This window comes from Lissotriton helveticus, chromosome 5_1, assembly GCF_964261635.1.
Source record: "Lissotriton helveticus chromosome 5_1, aLisHel1.1, whole genome shotgun sequence".
Taxonomy (NCBI): Eukaryota; Metazoa; Chordata; class Amphibia; order Caudata; family Salamandridae; genus Lissotriton; species Lissotriton helveticus.
In genome coordinates, this window is record NC_136065.1 from 275154134 (window position 1) to 275170099 (window position 15966).

At 43.3% G+C, this 15966-nt stretch overlaps 1 protein-coding gene across 2 annotated transcripts in view; it reads right to left on the minus strand.

The window, feature by feature from the left end:
- The window catches only part of PLOD1 (procollagen-lysine,2-oxoglutarate 5-dioxygenase 1), a 157648-nt gene that overhangs the window by 130207 nt on the left and 11475 nt on the right, over window positions 1–15966 (minus strand). Inside the window, exons 6-10 of one of the 2 annotated variants that reach the window (XM_078642200.1) lie at window positions 14970–15033; window positions 11596–11693; window positions 11072–11173; window positions 10613–10744; window positions 612–733 (exon numbers count right to left, since the gene is read on the minus strand). The exons of the other annotated variant lie outside the window; for it this stretch is intronic. Of the exons in view, the coding sequence (XP_078498326.1) occupies window positions 612–733; window positions 10613–10744; window positions 11072–11173; window positions 11596–11693; window positions 14970–15033 (518 nt within the window). The remainder of the gene's footprint in view (window positions 1–611; window positions 734–10612; window positions 10745–11071; window positions 11174–11595; window positions 11694–14969; window positions 15034–15966) is intronic. 2 annotated transcript variants of the gene reach the window in all.

Genomic DNA, 15966 nt, shown 5'->3' on the forward strand with positions numbered 1-15966 from the left:
AACTACACAACATGAACAAAGCATACCCAAACACTGCACTGGACACCAGTGTGTCCAGATTCTGCCATTGCCGCTGACGTGCATGGGTCAGATCCTGAACAGAGGGGCCTTAACTTTCATTAAAACCCCAACCTGCATAAACCTGACTCTGAGCCCTGTGTGACCCTGCCATAGACTCCCGGGCCCTCGCTTGTACCCCAGCATACAAAGACCCTGCCATAGACTTTTGTATGTGCAGATCCTACCCTGAACTTCAATATGCTAAGATCATTCCTTCTCTGCCTGCAAGCACAGATTATCTCTACACCCCTACTACAATGATGTACCTTTGTCCATACCCTCAGCTTGACTTCAAAACTTCCAAATCATTCCTTGACCCTTTTGTGCTCATTTCCTACCTTTACACCAAGGTGCATACTCCTTCCTTCTTAGATCAATAAATGTACCATACCTTTGCCATGGGTATACACAGTCCCTGCCATTGGTACTTGTTCAGCCAGTTTCTTTTCACCCACTCTTCACGCACAATACCCCACCACTTCATCCTTCAGATCCTAGTGCTTGAAGACCCTCCCTTAGACTCCAGCACGCAGTGTCACTTCCACACTTACACCGCCATGTTGCGAGCTTCAGCATTCTCTGCATTATCTTCTGCTCCCAGCACTTTGACTGCGTTGTACTTGCTGCCATGTACAGTCAGAAATGCGTCTACCTTTGGCTGGTGAAGGGACTCCTGAAACAAACCAGGATAGGCGTCATGAACACATGGAGATGAAATATAGTCATGGCAGGAAGGCGTCCCTGAACCGAGAGGAACCCCAAGGGTCTAAATTAAACACAGCCTCAAAACATTCAACAGAAATGTGTCAATGGAAGTTGGAACCCCAATCCTATGTACAGAGCAGAGTCATGTATATAGTTCAGACAATAGAATTGAACAAAATATAGTTTATGTTTGGACCATTCACTTTTTTAGGAACTATTTACTGTTTATGCTAAATGACACACAATTTGTGTTCAAAACCTATGCACCTTATTTACTGAACCTTATCTTGAATGTCTAGAATTGCTTAATGCATTGCTCCAGACAGTGGCGTAACGAAAGTTGAGGGTGCCCCCCTGTAAGGCATATAGAGGGGCCCCCGCTCCGGATTTAATCCGGAGCTCTCAGACATAAGTACTGTGCTGAGGGGGCCCCCTGCAGCCCGCGCGACCCCCCGCACTGTCGGGGATGCGGGGCCTGTGTTACGCACCTGGCTCCAGAGAACAGTTTGAAAGTAGATCATTGGCATGTGCTGAGCGTTGGGTTTTAGATGAAATTGTTGTTCCAAACTACATCAGTGGAATCAATGTGCATTATCTTCCAGTTTCTTTTATTGTATCATATTACTACACACAGACTTTTAGTCATTCTAGATCAGCGGTCTCCAATCCGTCCATCGTGATATTACTGGCAGCTCCCAGACACCTTCAAAGTAGCTCGCAGCGTTACGTTATTTTTGAAATAAAACACAGGGTCACATTTTTCTTTTAAAGTTAAGGGAAGGGTGTGTTTACTTTACAATATTATCATCAGGCTGCAGATAGCATGGACTGAAAATTAGCAGTGCTCAGTCAGATTTATGACCCAGGCTGGGCACATAAGTGAAGAACTGAAACGCTGAGATATTGAACTCTTAACTAATAGTCCTTGTCAACTCAATATTGGAGTTTGAGAACATAATGATGTTTCTGAATACTTAAAATGAGAGAAAATAAAAAATAAAAAGTTACTTTAAAGATGACCTCTTCATTTTTATTTTCTCCTATTTCTTTTTTTTTTTTTTTTAAATTTTTTTTTTTAATTTTTTTTTTTTCTCCCCCATTTTTTCCGTAAATTACATTACAGTATATACAGTACAGAATTTTCTTACAATTATACAGTCATACAATCAAAGCCATGAAAAAAGAAAAAAAACGAGACCTAAAGAAGTACAACACAATAATTCCAAACAAAGAGTGTTCCTGAAAAAATGAGCACAGAAACCCAATTCACGTCTTGCTATTCTTCCACTCTTCTATGGGGCGCCATATCTTCCCCCCCAGTATTCTTGCCCTTTTGCCTTTCCTATCATAAATGGCTTTCTCCAGATTGTATATATGCAGTAGCCTAGCCATCCAGATATGAAATAGTGGTGCAGATTTATCTTTCCAGGCTTTCGCAATAATTAATCTGTACACTGCTGTGGCCAAAAATACGAATTCGGGATAGTTGTTATTATCGCCTATGCTAATTCCTAATATTATCAGCTCGTCTGTGAGTTTTACCTTCAAGCTTAAAGATTTCACCAAGAACTCCTCTATTGCAATTTTTAGTGTGCATAACTGAGGGCACTGGCAGAACATATGCGTAATATTAGCATTCGTTGCGTCACACCGTGGACAAGTTATACCAGTGTTGCCCCCCCATTGTGCTATTCTGGCTGGTGTGTGATATAACGAAAAAATAGTTTTATAATGTTGTGTTTGCAGTGTAGCAGAACAAAGTATAGTTCTTCCAAAGTCTAAGGAGGCTTGCAAAGCTTCCGGGTGAGCCCCAACTTGCTCAATCCATTTCTTACTAAATTTCTCCCTGTCATCGGCTTTATATTCCTGTAATTCTATGTACAATTGTCTGATTGAACCCCGTAGACCACTCCCTAGGTATTCCATAATCCTACAACTTGACATACCTGCTGGTCCCCCCTTTTTTAGATGGAAGTAGCTTCTTATTTGTAGGTATTTAAAGAAATTATTTCCAGGTATTTCAAATCTATGTTGGATATCTTGAAATAACAAAAAATCCCCTTCCCCATCCATCAAATCGCCTATTTTCTTAACCCCTTTGTCATTCCAGGTTTTCATTGTGTTATCCCAAAAAATTTCTGTTGGTAAATCAGCATTTAGGTATAGCCTCAGATATCTGTTAAATCTGCCTAGCCCTACTCTTTTCATAATAACCCTCCAAATTTTATATACTGCCTCCAGGGTTTTAAATCTAGTATGCTTAAAATATGTAAACTCTACTGTATTAACCAAGGCATTCTCAGCCCTTTCTCCTAATAGTGCTTTATAAGTATTCTCTATACCTATCCCTTCCTCGTGAAAAGATCCACCACCCAGTAGCGCTTTAGAGTACTGCAGTACTGCAGCCCAATAATAAAATCTGAAATCTGGTGCCCCCCAACCTCCCTTTTCCCGTGGTAGTGTCAGAAATCTGTATGCTCTTCGTGTCTTGCCTTGTGCCCATATTAACCTATTCAGTGTTGCTTCTATTTTATTGAACCATATACCATCAAACAGTAAAGGAATCGCCCTAAAGAAATATAGAAATTTGGGGAATGTGACCATTTTAATAAAGTTAATGCGCCCCATTAAAGTCAGATGTAGATTATTGACCCTCTCCAAATTTCTCCTAACTTTCCCTAATAATGGCCCCATGTTTATTTCCACCAGCTTCCCTAGATCGGCCGTCACCTTAACTCCCAAGTATGTAGCTTCTTGAACTACTCTACTATCACTAAAGGTGGTATACTTATTCTGCACTATCTGTGTTTTCCCTTTGTTTATTAGGTATCCTGAGAATATACCAAATTTCCTTGCCTCATCTTCAATTTCGATCAGTGCTTGCGCTGGCTCTGGAGTGACAATCGCTACATCGTCTGCGTAGGCAAATAATTTATAATCTTCCCCATGCAGTGTAACAGGTCTAATCCTACAATTCGCTGTTAACCTTCTCAAATAGGGGTCCAAATAGATGGCAAACAGCAACGGAGAAGCTGGACACCCCTGTCTTGTCCCCCTCCCAATCTGTACCGTTTTCGAAAATGATTTATTTATTCTTATTCTAGCTGTAGGTTGTCTGTATAGAGCCTGGATTGCTGCCATAAATCCTTTACCTATTCCCGCCCACTCCATCGCTTTCCATAGGTAGGCCCAGGAGACCCTGTCAAATGCCTTCTCGGCATCTAAAAAGATTGCTGCAACTGGGTCTCCCAAGGCCTCTGCTGCATCCAGGACAGTGATCATTTGTCTGGTATGTTGGGTAGTCCCTTTACCAGGTATGAACCCATGTTGTTCCGGGGACACCATTTTCTCAATGATCTTACTCAATCTATTAGCGAGGGCCTTAGCGTATATTTTCACATCGGCATTAAGTAGAGTGATTGGTCTATATGACCCTGGCTCTGTTGGTGGTTTATCCTTTTTTAATAACACAATGATGTCTGCACCCGACCATGACTTTGGAACAATCCTACCACCCTGTGCCAGACAGCATATCGCCCACAAATCTATACCTATGACGTCCCAGAAGATCTTATAAAACTCGACGGGTATCTGATCCTGTCCTGTTGCTTTACCTGCTGGAAGGTCGGAGACAGCGTCCCCGATTTCCTGAAGAGTTAACACCTCGTCTAATTTATCTCTCTGCTCTATACTAAATTCTGTCTGTGGTCTTGGAGTTAAATAGGCCATACTTTCTTCCTCACACTCAGACTCGCTCGTATTTTCATCTTTCTCGTATAATACCTCATAGTACCTCCTAAATACCTCCTGTACCTCCTCAACCTTATTCACGATTGCCCCAGTGTTATCCCTGATTTCTTTTATTTCCCCTGCTGCCATCGTTTGTCTTGTTCTTATTGCCAGGAGGTGCCCTACTCTTTCATTGTATTCATAACACAACTCTTTTTTTGCTAAGTAATTCCTAGCTAGCTTCTGCGCTAGCGAGACCCCTGTTTCTGCTTTTTGAATTTCCAGTTCAAGTAATATTGATTCAAAAGGTTCCCTCTTACTAATTGCCTCTACCAAAGCCTCTTCAATTGTTGCAAGGATTCTAATCTCTTCCTCTGTTTTCTCCTTCTCCCTTCTATTTCTAGCGATTGTGTAGCTTAGTGTCTCCCCCCTTATACCTGCCTTGAAGCTATCCCATACTACATCTGCCGATGTGGAGTATCTATTAATGTCCCAAAAATTCCTTATCCAAGCTTTCATGCTTATAATGTATTCCTCCTCCTTTAATAGCCCTCTTTCAAACGTCCAGGTAGAGTTTAATCTCTCTTTAACTTGAGCAGTTCTTATACTTAAAACCAGGGGGTTGTGATCCGACACAATCCTAGGGAGTCGATCTATACTGGAGATACCGACAAGAGAGCTAGAAATAAGAAAATAATCCAGTCTAGCTATCGACTTATGTGGTGCAGAATAGAATGTGCTACCTGACCCCATTGGGTTTTTTTCCGCCCACATATCACTTAGTGCATTGTGTCTAGCAAGATTTTGTAATGATCTGTATACCTTTTTCTTCCTCCCCGTGTAACTCTCCCCATGCTCAAACAAACCATTTAGCCCGTTGATGTTAAAATCACCACAGCATATCACAGGCTCTGGCCATATTGCTAGTTCTCTATCTGCAAATTCAAAAACATCCGGATCGTCCTCGTTTGAGCCGTACACAGAGATAATTGTAAATCGAGATGTATTTGTTTCCAGTTCAATCATCACCCACCTCCCTTCGCTGTCCTCCTTTTTCCTTTTGACTATTGTGCAGCCTTTCCTTGCCAGCACTGCAACCCCCCTACACCTTTCTATCTGGCCTGTATAAGCTAAAACATCATACCCCATTTGCTCCAACAAATAAATCTCATTAACGGCTATGTGTGTTTCTTGCAGACAGACAATGTCAATTTTCCAGAATCGCAGTAGAGCTCCCAATTTTTGTCTTTTTTCTCTGTTGTTCAGACCACATATATTCAGCGTAATTATCTTAGTCTCCATCTACCATATTTTTTTCCCCCCCCTTCCTTTCTCCCAGCTTTCCACTCTCATTACTTCCGCATTTCCCTCTTGAAAGCGTAATGACTTTTATTAATCTGTACTGTATTTTTATTCCAAACACAAAACGTGCCCCCCCACCACCCTCCCCTTCTGTACCCCCCCTCCCCTGCAGCACCCCCCCCCCCTGTGACAGGCAAATAGGTCAGAGCTGACCTATGCGTGCCCACTGTGCGTTGTAGCGTCGCCCCCTCTCCTCCCCTACCCCACCGGCAAAGAAAAATCCAATCCCAAAACAACTCCTATTCTCCCTAGTCTTTATATTGTTTTCCAATTTACCCGTTTTTATTTAGGCAATACTGTTTCCTCCCTAGTTTCATTTCCTCTGCTTTTCTTTTCCTTTTTTTTTTTTTACCTTTTCACCCCTCTACCCCACCCTATTCTCATATGTCTACTTGGTAATACTATCTACTAGCTCCACCTTTACCCTTCATCTCTTTCAATTCTTCTAGATATTCTCCAGCCTTAATCTCTGAAAAGAACATCCTGACTCTGCCCCCAACAATGACTTTTAGTTTTGCCGGAAACATTAGATAGGCTTCAGCGCCTTGACTCTGAAATGCTGCAATCATTTGCCTAAGTCTCCACCTCCTTTCCACTGTGACGTGGCAAAAGTCCGGTCTTGCAAAAAATGTAGTTCCATCCACCGTCTTTTTAGAGTCAGGTCTGGCCTTATCCATCAGTTCTTGTCTCGCCAGAAAGTTCCCGAAGAACACTAACATCGCTCTTGGAAGTGAGCCATCCCCTCTTTTTTTCCCCTTTGTCGTGAGCGGAAACCTATGTGCTCTTTGCACCTCTTGTTCCCATTGCCATGGGGTCTCCGGGAAGGCCCCTTTTAGCAACTTTATCACAAAGCCTCTGGGGTCTTGTCCCTCTGTCCCTTCTTCTATTCCAAGAAGGCGTGCGTTATTTCGCCTCTGGCGATTCTCCAAATCCTCTACCTTCCATTGCAGATCCTCCATCACCTTTGATTGCTCTTCTCTGTTAGTCTGCCAGTCCGTCACTTCCTCCTCAATCCTGCCAGTTCTTTCTTCCACTTCGGTAACTCTTTCGCTCACTTCCTCATATTTTTTATTTATTCTCCTAATGGAGGCTTGAATTTTTTTCGTATCATGCCTGGCTCTTCTACTCTCTGCTCTGGCTTCCATTTGGATTTGTTTTAAAGTTGTAAATATTAAGTCTAGTTTCCCATCCTCACTCTGGGGGTCTTGCCCATCCTCTTTGTAGAGATTTGAAGTAGCAGAATAGTCCCACATCAATTTTTTATGAGAACTCTTGTGCGTTATTGTGGGGGATCCTGTTCTCCTACTAGTCGGTCTGCGTTTTTTCTGTGTGTCTTTTTCTTTGGAGCCCCCTGTATCATCAGTGCTGGAGAATGAGTCTCCCGTTTCACCCTCCTCTTCACTGCTGGTGATAATGGAGTCTGAACCTTCAGGAACAGAGAAGAATTCTCTGTCCCCCTCTGCTCCCTCTGTGCTTTCTGTGCTCTCCGTATATCCACCACCCAGCTGCTCCTTTTGCCCTTGCAGTAATCCTGCCTCCACCTCTTGAAGCGCTTCTAATAGCGGGTCTGTGGTTAACGATTTAATTTCAATCACCTCTTTTGACACTCTCACCTCTTTTTCCCTGGTCGTCCGCCCAGCCTCCTCTCCGGCAGTAGCTGACTCCTTTGCAGCTTGTTCCGCAGTAAGCGTGAGCTCCGCCTGCTCCGCTCGCGTCGGTTGCCTAGCAACGCCTATGCTTGCGTCCACGAGGACGCTGCCTCCAGGTCCGCCTGCCAGAGAGTTCTCCGTACCCAAGGCTGTCTCTGCATCCTCCGTTAGGGCTGGCGGGGGTACCTTGCTACTGAAGATCTCGATTACTGAGGGCTGACGGAAGGAGGGATCGCCCTTCTTTCTCTCCGTGGTGAGTTTTCCCGCTTGGCCAGGCTGCACGCTGTGACTACCGCTGCGCGTGTCATCATTTAGAATCAGATTCTTGCCTCTGTCTTTCTCGGCAGCCTTCTCTATTTTGCGCTGCTGTGCCTTGGCCGCCGTCGAGATCGTAGGTGTGGAGCGTTTGCTGGGTGGGGGCCTCTTGGTCTTCGGTATCGTACCAGTCCTTCCCGGATCCTTCAGGGCTATCTCTTCTGCCGGTCCGATACTTAGAGCCACTGTTTGTTTGTCTTTCGCCCGATTTGCCATTTTAGGAGGGCAGGCCTTTCGGAACTCCTTAAAGAGTGATTTCCATTGCAGTAACCTTTTTTTAAGGTAATGAAATACACCGCTATTCCCTTCCCGCATCTGTCGGCGTAACCACCACTGCATGCTTCTTTTAGCAGCCGATCAGGATCCTGTTATCTCCATGGGTCAGAGAGGGGTCTAGATGCGACTTGCACCTACAGCGCTACAGCGGCCATCTTGCCTCCTGTCCACCCCTATTTTCTCCTATTTCTTAATGTTGCATTTACACATTTACCACAAGCAGGCCTTTTGCTCCCAGTGGCCGATAGACACTGATATATTTATAACTGAAAAATACAGTCATTTTTAATTGGCAGAAATGTAAAACGTGAAGAAAAATCTTTCTATGAAACATTAAGTCTTAATGTCTTTCTCCACTTTTAATTAAACCAATTACACATTAACAGTTTATGAAGCATGTTTCTTCACTTAAAATTCCTCCCATTTAAACAATTGGCTGTGTTTTTCTGTTATAAATATGGCACTGTGTCTACAGGCCACTCGGAGCAAGATTTCTGGTGTTTGTAAATGTGACACTTTGAAATGGGAAAACATTTAAATGATGAGTTTGATAGAAGCTAAATAAATATAAAGTTTAATCTTCAGTTTCATTTTCTCCCATTTCAAATTGTTGCCTTTACAAACAGCAGGCATTTTCCTCCCAGTGGCTGGTAGACGCAGTGCCATATTTATATCTAAAAAATACAGACATTAGTTTAAGTGAGAGAAATTTTAAGTGCAGAAGAATGTTCCATTTTATGAATATGTTTGTAGACATTATTTTACACTTTAAATTACTCCCATTTAACAAAAAGATTGCATGTTTGTGTTATACATGTAATAGTGCCACTTATGGCGAAAGGCATGTCCTGTGCCACAAGTATATAAGACACAGGTTCTTAGTCACCCATACATATGTATCCCATTCATACACACACATTTTCACACATCACAGTGAGATCATGGTCTCACTGGCACACATGGCAGCCCTGCCATAGTGCCCCTATCCCATGTATTTTGTTCAATCCATAGTATCTGGCTTTATGGGCATTAGGCTTAAAGTCAGTGAAACCGGGCGTGGGAGTGTCTAGTAACAATGTACGAGTTGCTTTTCCTTCAGTAGCTCACAATGATTGTCACTGATCCGAACTAGTTCACTGCAAAAAAATGTTGGAGACCCTGTTCTAGATGCTGACTTTTTTCCCTTAAATTAACATGGATTATTATATTTATCACAATTGTGGTTCCTACATATTTAGGTTGCAACCTACTGTTGCACCAAATATTGGGTAAACTGGCCCTAATATTTTATTGTATATAGGTTTGTTATCTTTGAGTTCATCAAAATTATTTTATGAATTAGGATCGTTATATATTCATATTATTTACAGCCCCGAAGACGTTATTTGAGAATGAAACAAGTTGATTGTTTTTGAAGATTCAAGATAAATAAATAAGGAAGAGTTTTGGAAGACATAACGACTACTGAGCTTGGATTGCACACATACATGAGTGACCACCTCGCCCAACGTGGAATATTTGTAACTTCTGCACACGTGGCAGTAATCTATTTAACAGCTGGATATTGTTTTGGGGAAAGCATCAACACAAACTGTAGGGCTGACATAGCTGTGTTGTAAATTATTACCTAGAAAGTGTTTTTAGGCCCTTCTAGGGATAGAAAAGGGCTATACAAATACTACAATATAATTCAATACACCTATTAAAGTAACAATCATTTTTAAATATGCCACAATCATTCTTCACGTGAAATGCTTACTGAATATTTAATTACCTATGAACACATGCAATCCCCAATAAGTATAAGCATTCAGCTTGCTTTTGTCTTGAACTAACCACTGTCTTTATGTGAGGCATTGCTTGTTAATATAAAAAAATGGAACATACTGAAATCCTTTACTGTAAGAGAAGTGTTACTAGTTACTGTTCACAGCATCCAGAACAATGGTAAAAATAACTTACACCCGTCCTCAATTCCGATTTGCAGCTGCATTTTGAGAAACACAGAAGTCTCACACACAAGGTTAGGGGTTTGTCTTTTAACAATAACACGTAAGAGGGAACAGGGCTAACCTCTGTGAATGTTAAATATATTTGCATGATGTTGGTCTTGGACTAGCAATCCAGTTATAGACACACTGCTTTAAGAGCACGACACTTGCACTTTTGTTACAGAAAGTTTATTCTAAGATAATATCTCCAGCAGTTTGCCTATATGAAATTAACTGATTAGATTTAGGTTTCTTCCACTTCCTTCCTGAATAGAACCACGTACTGGTTCTACAATGATTGGCCAACTGGTTGACCGACGATACTGCAAAGCAAAGAGGAGTTTGAGTTTAAAGGTCTAACCAAACATCAGGAGGAAACAAAGGGGGAAGTACTTTACTAAAGTTCCATCTGGCTTCAGCCAACTCCAAATACCTCCCTGAAAATCTGTGCCCAATGCTTAGGTACATGCCTACCCTCAAAAGCGACCCGCGAGTGTCGAAAACTCATCACAGATGTTGACTTACATGGTTGTGGATAAACAACTGGATTCGTTCCTTTGGATATTGCAGGTTCAGCAACCGGTTAAAGAATTGAGAGATGAAGGGAGTTGGCTGTTCAATGAAAATGCCAATCAAAACCAGAGGAAAGGCATCATCCTGAAATTCACAGAAGTGAGAAAAATGACACTGTTAAGGACCGAAGAGAAGTGGTAGAGTTGCTATTCAAAGGAAGAACAATAAATATTCATCATAGAGCATGGAACGGCGTGAGAAGCAAGTATGGAACATACAACCAAGAAGAACATCTGTATCCAGGCTAAAGCAAAGGACAAACTAGAGAGAGGAATAATAACAGCCAAGACACTCTTAGCTCACAAAACTGTAAAAGCCTACCAATGGGGATCCTACCTTCCCTACCTCAAGGCCAGACCCTCAATGGCAGACACAGCATCATGAAGGGATATTAAACTCACTCCTTCCTACCTTCAGTCCGGAGAGCTTTCGCAGCCCCTCATCACATACAGTGCAGCCCGTCTCAAATGTCCATACTCGTGGGACATAGTTTCCAAGGTAGTTCAGTTGCAACTGTAATAAAATGTCTAAATCGTCAGTTTGAGAGAAACTTACAGTTTTTGGCAATTGTTCTATCATATACATTATGTTCTATGGATACATGTACAAATCCCTCAACTAAAGGGTGTGGGGGGGGGGGTCACAGGAGACAAAATGGACACTTAAGATTAGGAAAACAATTTGCGATCTACATAGTCCGGCAAGGATTTCAATAGAAGAACCACAGCGATGGATGCTCTGCAGTCTAAGTGCTGTGGCCTCCTTTACTTAAATCATGCTGTCTCAATCAAGGGAAAGATACACAATCAAGGGGCAGTTCTCGATTCTCAGAACTATTATGAAATAATCTGCCAGCAATCTGTTAGTACTGGTGGGTCTGTGCTCAATGCCTCATAACATTTGAACAGGAACTTGACAAAGGGGACACAGCTTACCTTTGTTGGGCCATTTCCATGAATTACCACGGGAAGCGTGTCATGAATGACGTTCCTGGCTCGCACTTTTCCATTTTCAAACTTCAGAACTATGTCATCTAGAAAGATCAGTAGAGCCTAGTTAGATGCCAGCCCAAGTATGGGTTCCTGTATGAATCAATAATGCACTGCACTGCTGGAGATTCAAGTCTGTTACAGCATCAAAATAAGATTATAATAGAACTTGCCTCCTTGCACTATATCCTTTACACTAGTGGCAAAGTACCACATAAGTCTTTGGAACCAGCAAAGCACATACATTATTTCTTTTCTTGACAGAAACATTTTTGGTGACACTACCACAGACTTCTTATTTTATGTTAGACATTAGAGTGTTGCGCTCAACAGGCTGAACTGTCCTATGGCAATTTGTAGTAAGCACCTTGGAAAATGGTACTTATTTCAAATCAAACCAAGTTCACTTTATTTCAGGCACACATGTGAAAGATAAAAGTACACAAGATAAACATCGCAATCCATCACTTTTGAAAATACATATGTACAAACAAAAGAGTTAAAAAACAATTAAGAGGAGGAGTTTCGGCTTCCACCTGAAGCGGAGTTGCAATATCTTCAGCTGCGCCTTTGGGCCTTGACGGACGCGATATATCCTGGGGCTACCCGGGACTTTACTCCGTTCGAGCGCCTGGCCCGCTCCTGCACTGACCCGAAGGGCCTAGTTTCCCAGATTTATCAGATATTGCAACACCCACAGACTCCGTCCCCGCACCCGTACCAACAACGATGGCACACGACGCTGGGAGTCGATGTCACACCGGCGCAGTGGACCCGCTTATGGAGAGATATCCCCAAAGTGTATCGCAGCATACCGCAACAGGAAAACGCGTACAAGGTAATGACGCAATGGTATTACACGCCTCAGCGCTTGCATAAAATGTTTCCCTCCTCCTCTCCCGGCTGCTGGAGGTGCCATCACGTGCCTGGGGATTTCCTACACATATGGTGGACCTGCCCCCTGATCGTTCTCTTTTGGAAGGAGGTCTTGAGCCACATAAGAGGGGTCCTGGGGTTTCCTTTGCCTGATGCCGCTAGTACAGTGTTGTTGGGAATCAAGCCTGCTGCTCTGTTTGCCTTGACCCGAAGTGAATGGACGGTATCATTACAAATGCTGGGTGCTGCCAGACAACTTATTGCCCTGTATTGGAAGAAGGTGGAGGCCCCCCCCCATTGCTGCATGGTTTGGGAGACTTTGGCAGGTCATCGCAATGGAACTGCTCTCCGCGAGACTACAATCTCGCTCTACACGTTTTGAGAAAGTGTGGCAGCCCTTGGTGACCTATTTGTGCAAAACTGAACATGCGAGGTGTATGCCTCCTAGGCTGAGGGCGCTGCGGTTAGTAGATGACGCTGTGATCCCCTTTACTTCACGTAGTCCCATGAGGTGATGGCTATAGCGACTGAGTTGTGCTTCCTGATGTGAGCCATGACGACTGTTCCTCTCCGGGCCCTCTCACTGCCCCCTTCCCGACTATCTTTTCTGTCCTTCCCGCTATTCTCTCTTGGCACTATCCTTATTATTCTGTTGCCTTCCTCTAGGCTCCTGGTTGTGTGTTGGATCGCTATGGTCCGATAGTTGTTTTGGTTTGTCCCCTGGTTATTGCCCGGTCTTACGGGCCTGACCCTGTGCGTGGTGACATTTAGGCATGACGGACGGCACACACTATTCTTTAAAGCGGCCGGCCCCCTTGGGATTTCGGCGGAACGCTGTGTATGAGACTGAAGTGCTTACTAACCATGTACACACAGTATGTTATTGCAAGATTTTTCTGTGACGCGGCCGGCCCCTTTGGGGTTGTAGGCTTATCGCTGTGTAACTGTCACCCTTTCTCCTGTGTACTCCCTTTTGGGGGTAAAATAAAAACAGACGTTAAACAAAAACAATTAAGATAAAAACCAGCGGCAGACAATACTCCACAAATACAAAAATGAATCTCATTACGGGCAGTAAATTACACACAGGATGATATCTTGCAAATCCGATGTATACAAATAAAGTGCGTTGCATAGTGCCAGGATCACAAAGTGAGTTCTTTAAAGTGCATATGGCTTTCGTCCAGAAATTAAACCATCCAGCTACATTAATGGTTTCTTTCTACTGTCTGCACATTTAAAGAAAAAAAAGAGCAAATATTTATGCAATAAGATGGGTAATCTAGTTGTTGTACTTACACAAGAGCTAATCTTGAGCTACTAATCCCCCGCTTTCATATAATCGGAATTAAGAACTCTTGAGAGGCCAATAAAAATTTGCAGAAATAAATAAAATGCAAAAGACTTTGCATGGAGGATTCGTTACATGGACATAACAAGACTTTTGAGGACTCAAATTGGCCAAGGGGAAAGCCGAGGTACTACCTCACAAATCCTAACCGAAACCTGGTAAGCAGTAACCTATTCCAAGAGGCATCGATCCACTCAAGGTGAGGCTCAATGGAAGGGGGAAGGGAAATCTCTGCATACTCTCTGAAGGACCATTTACTGAATTCATGGTCCTCTGTCAGGGCTCTCGACCTAGCTATAAAGACACATTACATCTGTTTTTCGCATAGTGGTGGGGTGGGTGAAAAGGGGCGGCTTACTCAGCTTATATCATCAAACCAAGGGGTTTTCATGCCTCTCTCACAAGTGAGGCAGTCGTTAATAATCTCTTTCGGACGAGGCGTGTAAGTTAGCCAATATAGAACACCACAGAAGCAAGGGAGCCAACTTGATGCTATCCTCGGCATACTCCGTCACAAGCTTCTGATGAACTATACAAGGTGGAACATGCTGGTGGAACGCCCAAGAGTCACCTAAGCTTCCCTGTTATGGTCCACTTGAAGGGGACTAGTCTTCGAGTATCCCCAGATTCCAACGCCATAGGTAAGGATCTGCAGGAACTTTCTCTTGTAGACTTCCAATAAAGAGGCTACAAGTTTTTCCCCCAACACATTAGGCCAAACTGAGGATGTAGCTCACTGAACTTAAAAATGTTTGCCTCGCCTTACCTACACAAGGCCCCAGAAATTCCTAGCATTCATGACTAACCCCAAATACGAGAACTCCATGGTCTGGGCAGCAGGTTGATCGTATCTTATGGTTTCTGGGCTTGCATACTATAATAAATGTTTTCACTTGATTGGTAACCAGGCCCATTGTCCCTAAAAAAGATACACATTCTTGGAGTAAAACAGGAAGACAATTAGGGGTTTGAACACACATCATCATAATGTGTGCTCAACACCAAAACATAATTTAGCAAGATTTCACTGTATTGTTGTTCATTTAGCACAGACTAAGACAATAACAAACACTCCCAGCGTGCCACAACTCACCTACACCACCGTATAGATTCTGGAACACACGACTTCTGTGGTCTAAAGTCATGTTGAGTTTCTCCTTTGATAAAACAAAACACAAACATATTTTCACACAGTTATAATGTATATTCAGTTACAACAACTATCGCACACACACATGGAGTGATAACTACTCTACCCAAAAGCACATCAACAATTACAATCCTCTTTTTAGAAAGTGGCTATTTTCCTATTCAACGTTCCTGTGTGCCTCTGCCTGGTTGTGGATTGACTGTCTGGCTTTGGCGTGACAGGGGCTGGGGAGGTGCAGTGGCTCTCGGAGTCTGGATGAGTCAGCACTAGGCTGAATAGGCCTGATCTGCATTTGGACTGATGGGAAGAGTAGCACCTGTACCTGAATAGGGCTGTGCCTGCCTTCCACAATTCTGGCTTCGCCCCCCTGTGGTGTTTTCTGGAGCCAAGGCTCACACTGACAATGGAGGTTGGTGTGCACTTGCAAAGTGCCCCCCAGAACTGGTTTTGACTGGGCACGGGGCTTCTCGGCACAAAGAGAACAAAGACATTTTGGGGTATAAGTATTAGACCTAAAACCTCTGAACTTTAAACTATTTCTGGAATCAAGAGGAACATTTGCCAAGGAGAAGAGCTGGAGAAACTGAGGAGAAGTACTGCCTTTGCTGTGTGTCTGGGGTTGGTCTGAAGTTGCTGTTTCTGCCAAGGAAAGGAGAAAGACTTTTGCTGTGTGCTGTATCCCCTGCTTAAGGAAAGTCTCCAAGGGCTTGAGTAGAGTTTGCCTCCTGTTTTGAAGTCTCAGGAACACAAAGACTTCACCCCCAGCTTCCCTGAACTTCCTTGCTGGGAGTTCTGACCTGCCAGGTGTGTCTGTGGCTGAGTGTGGCCTCTGGATGTTGTTTCTCTACTGGGAGCTGGAAAGCAACGCAACAAGAAAATCAACGCATCGCTCTCCTTGCAACAGTTTTTCTGACGCAGCGCCCTAGTGCGAGAAGAATCT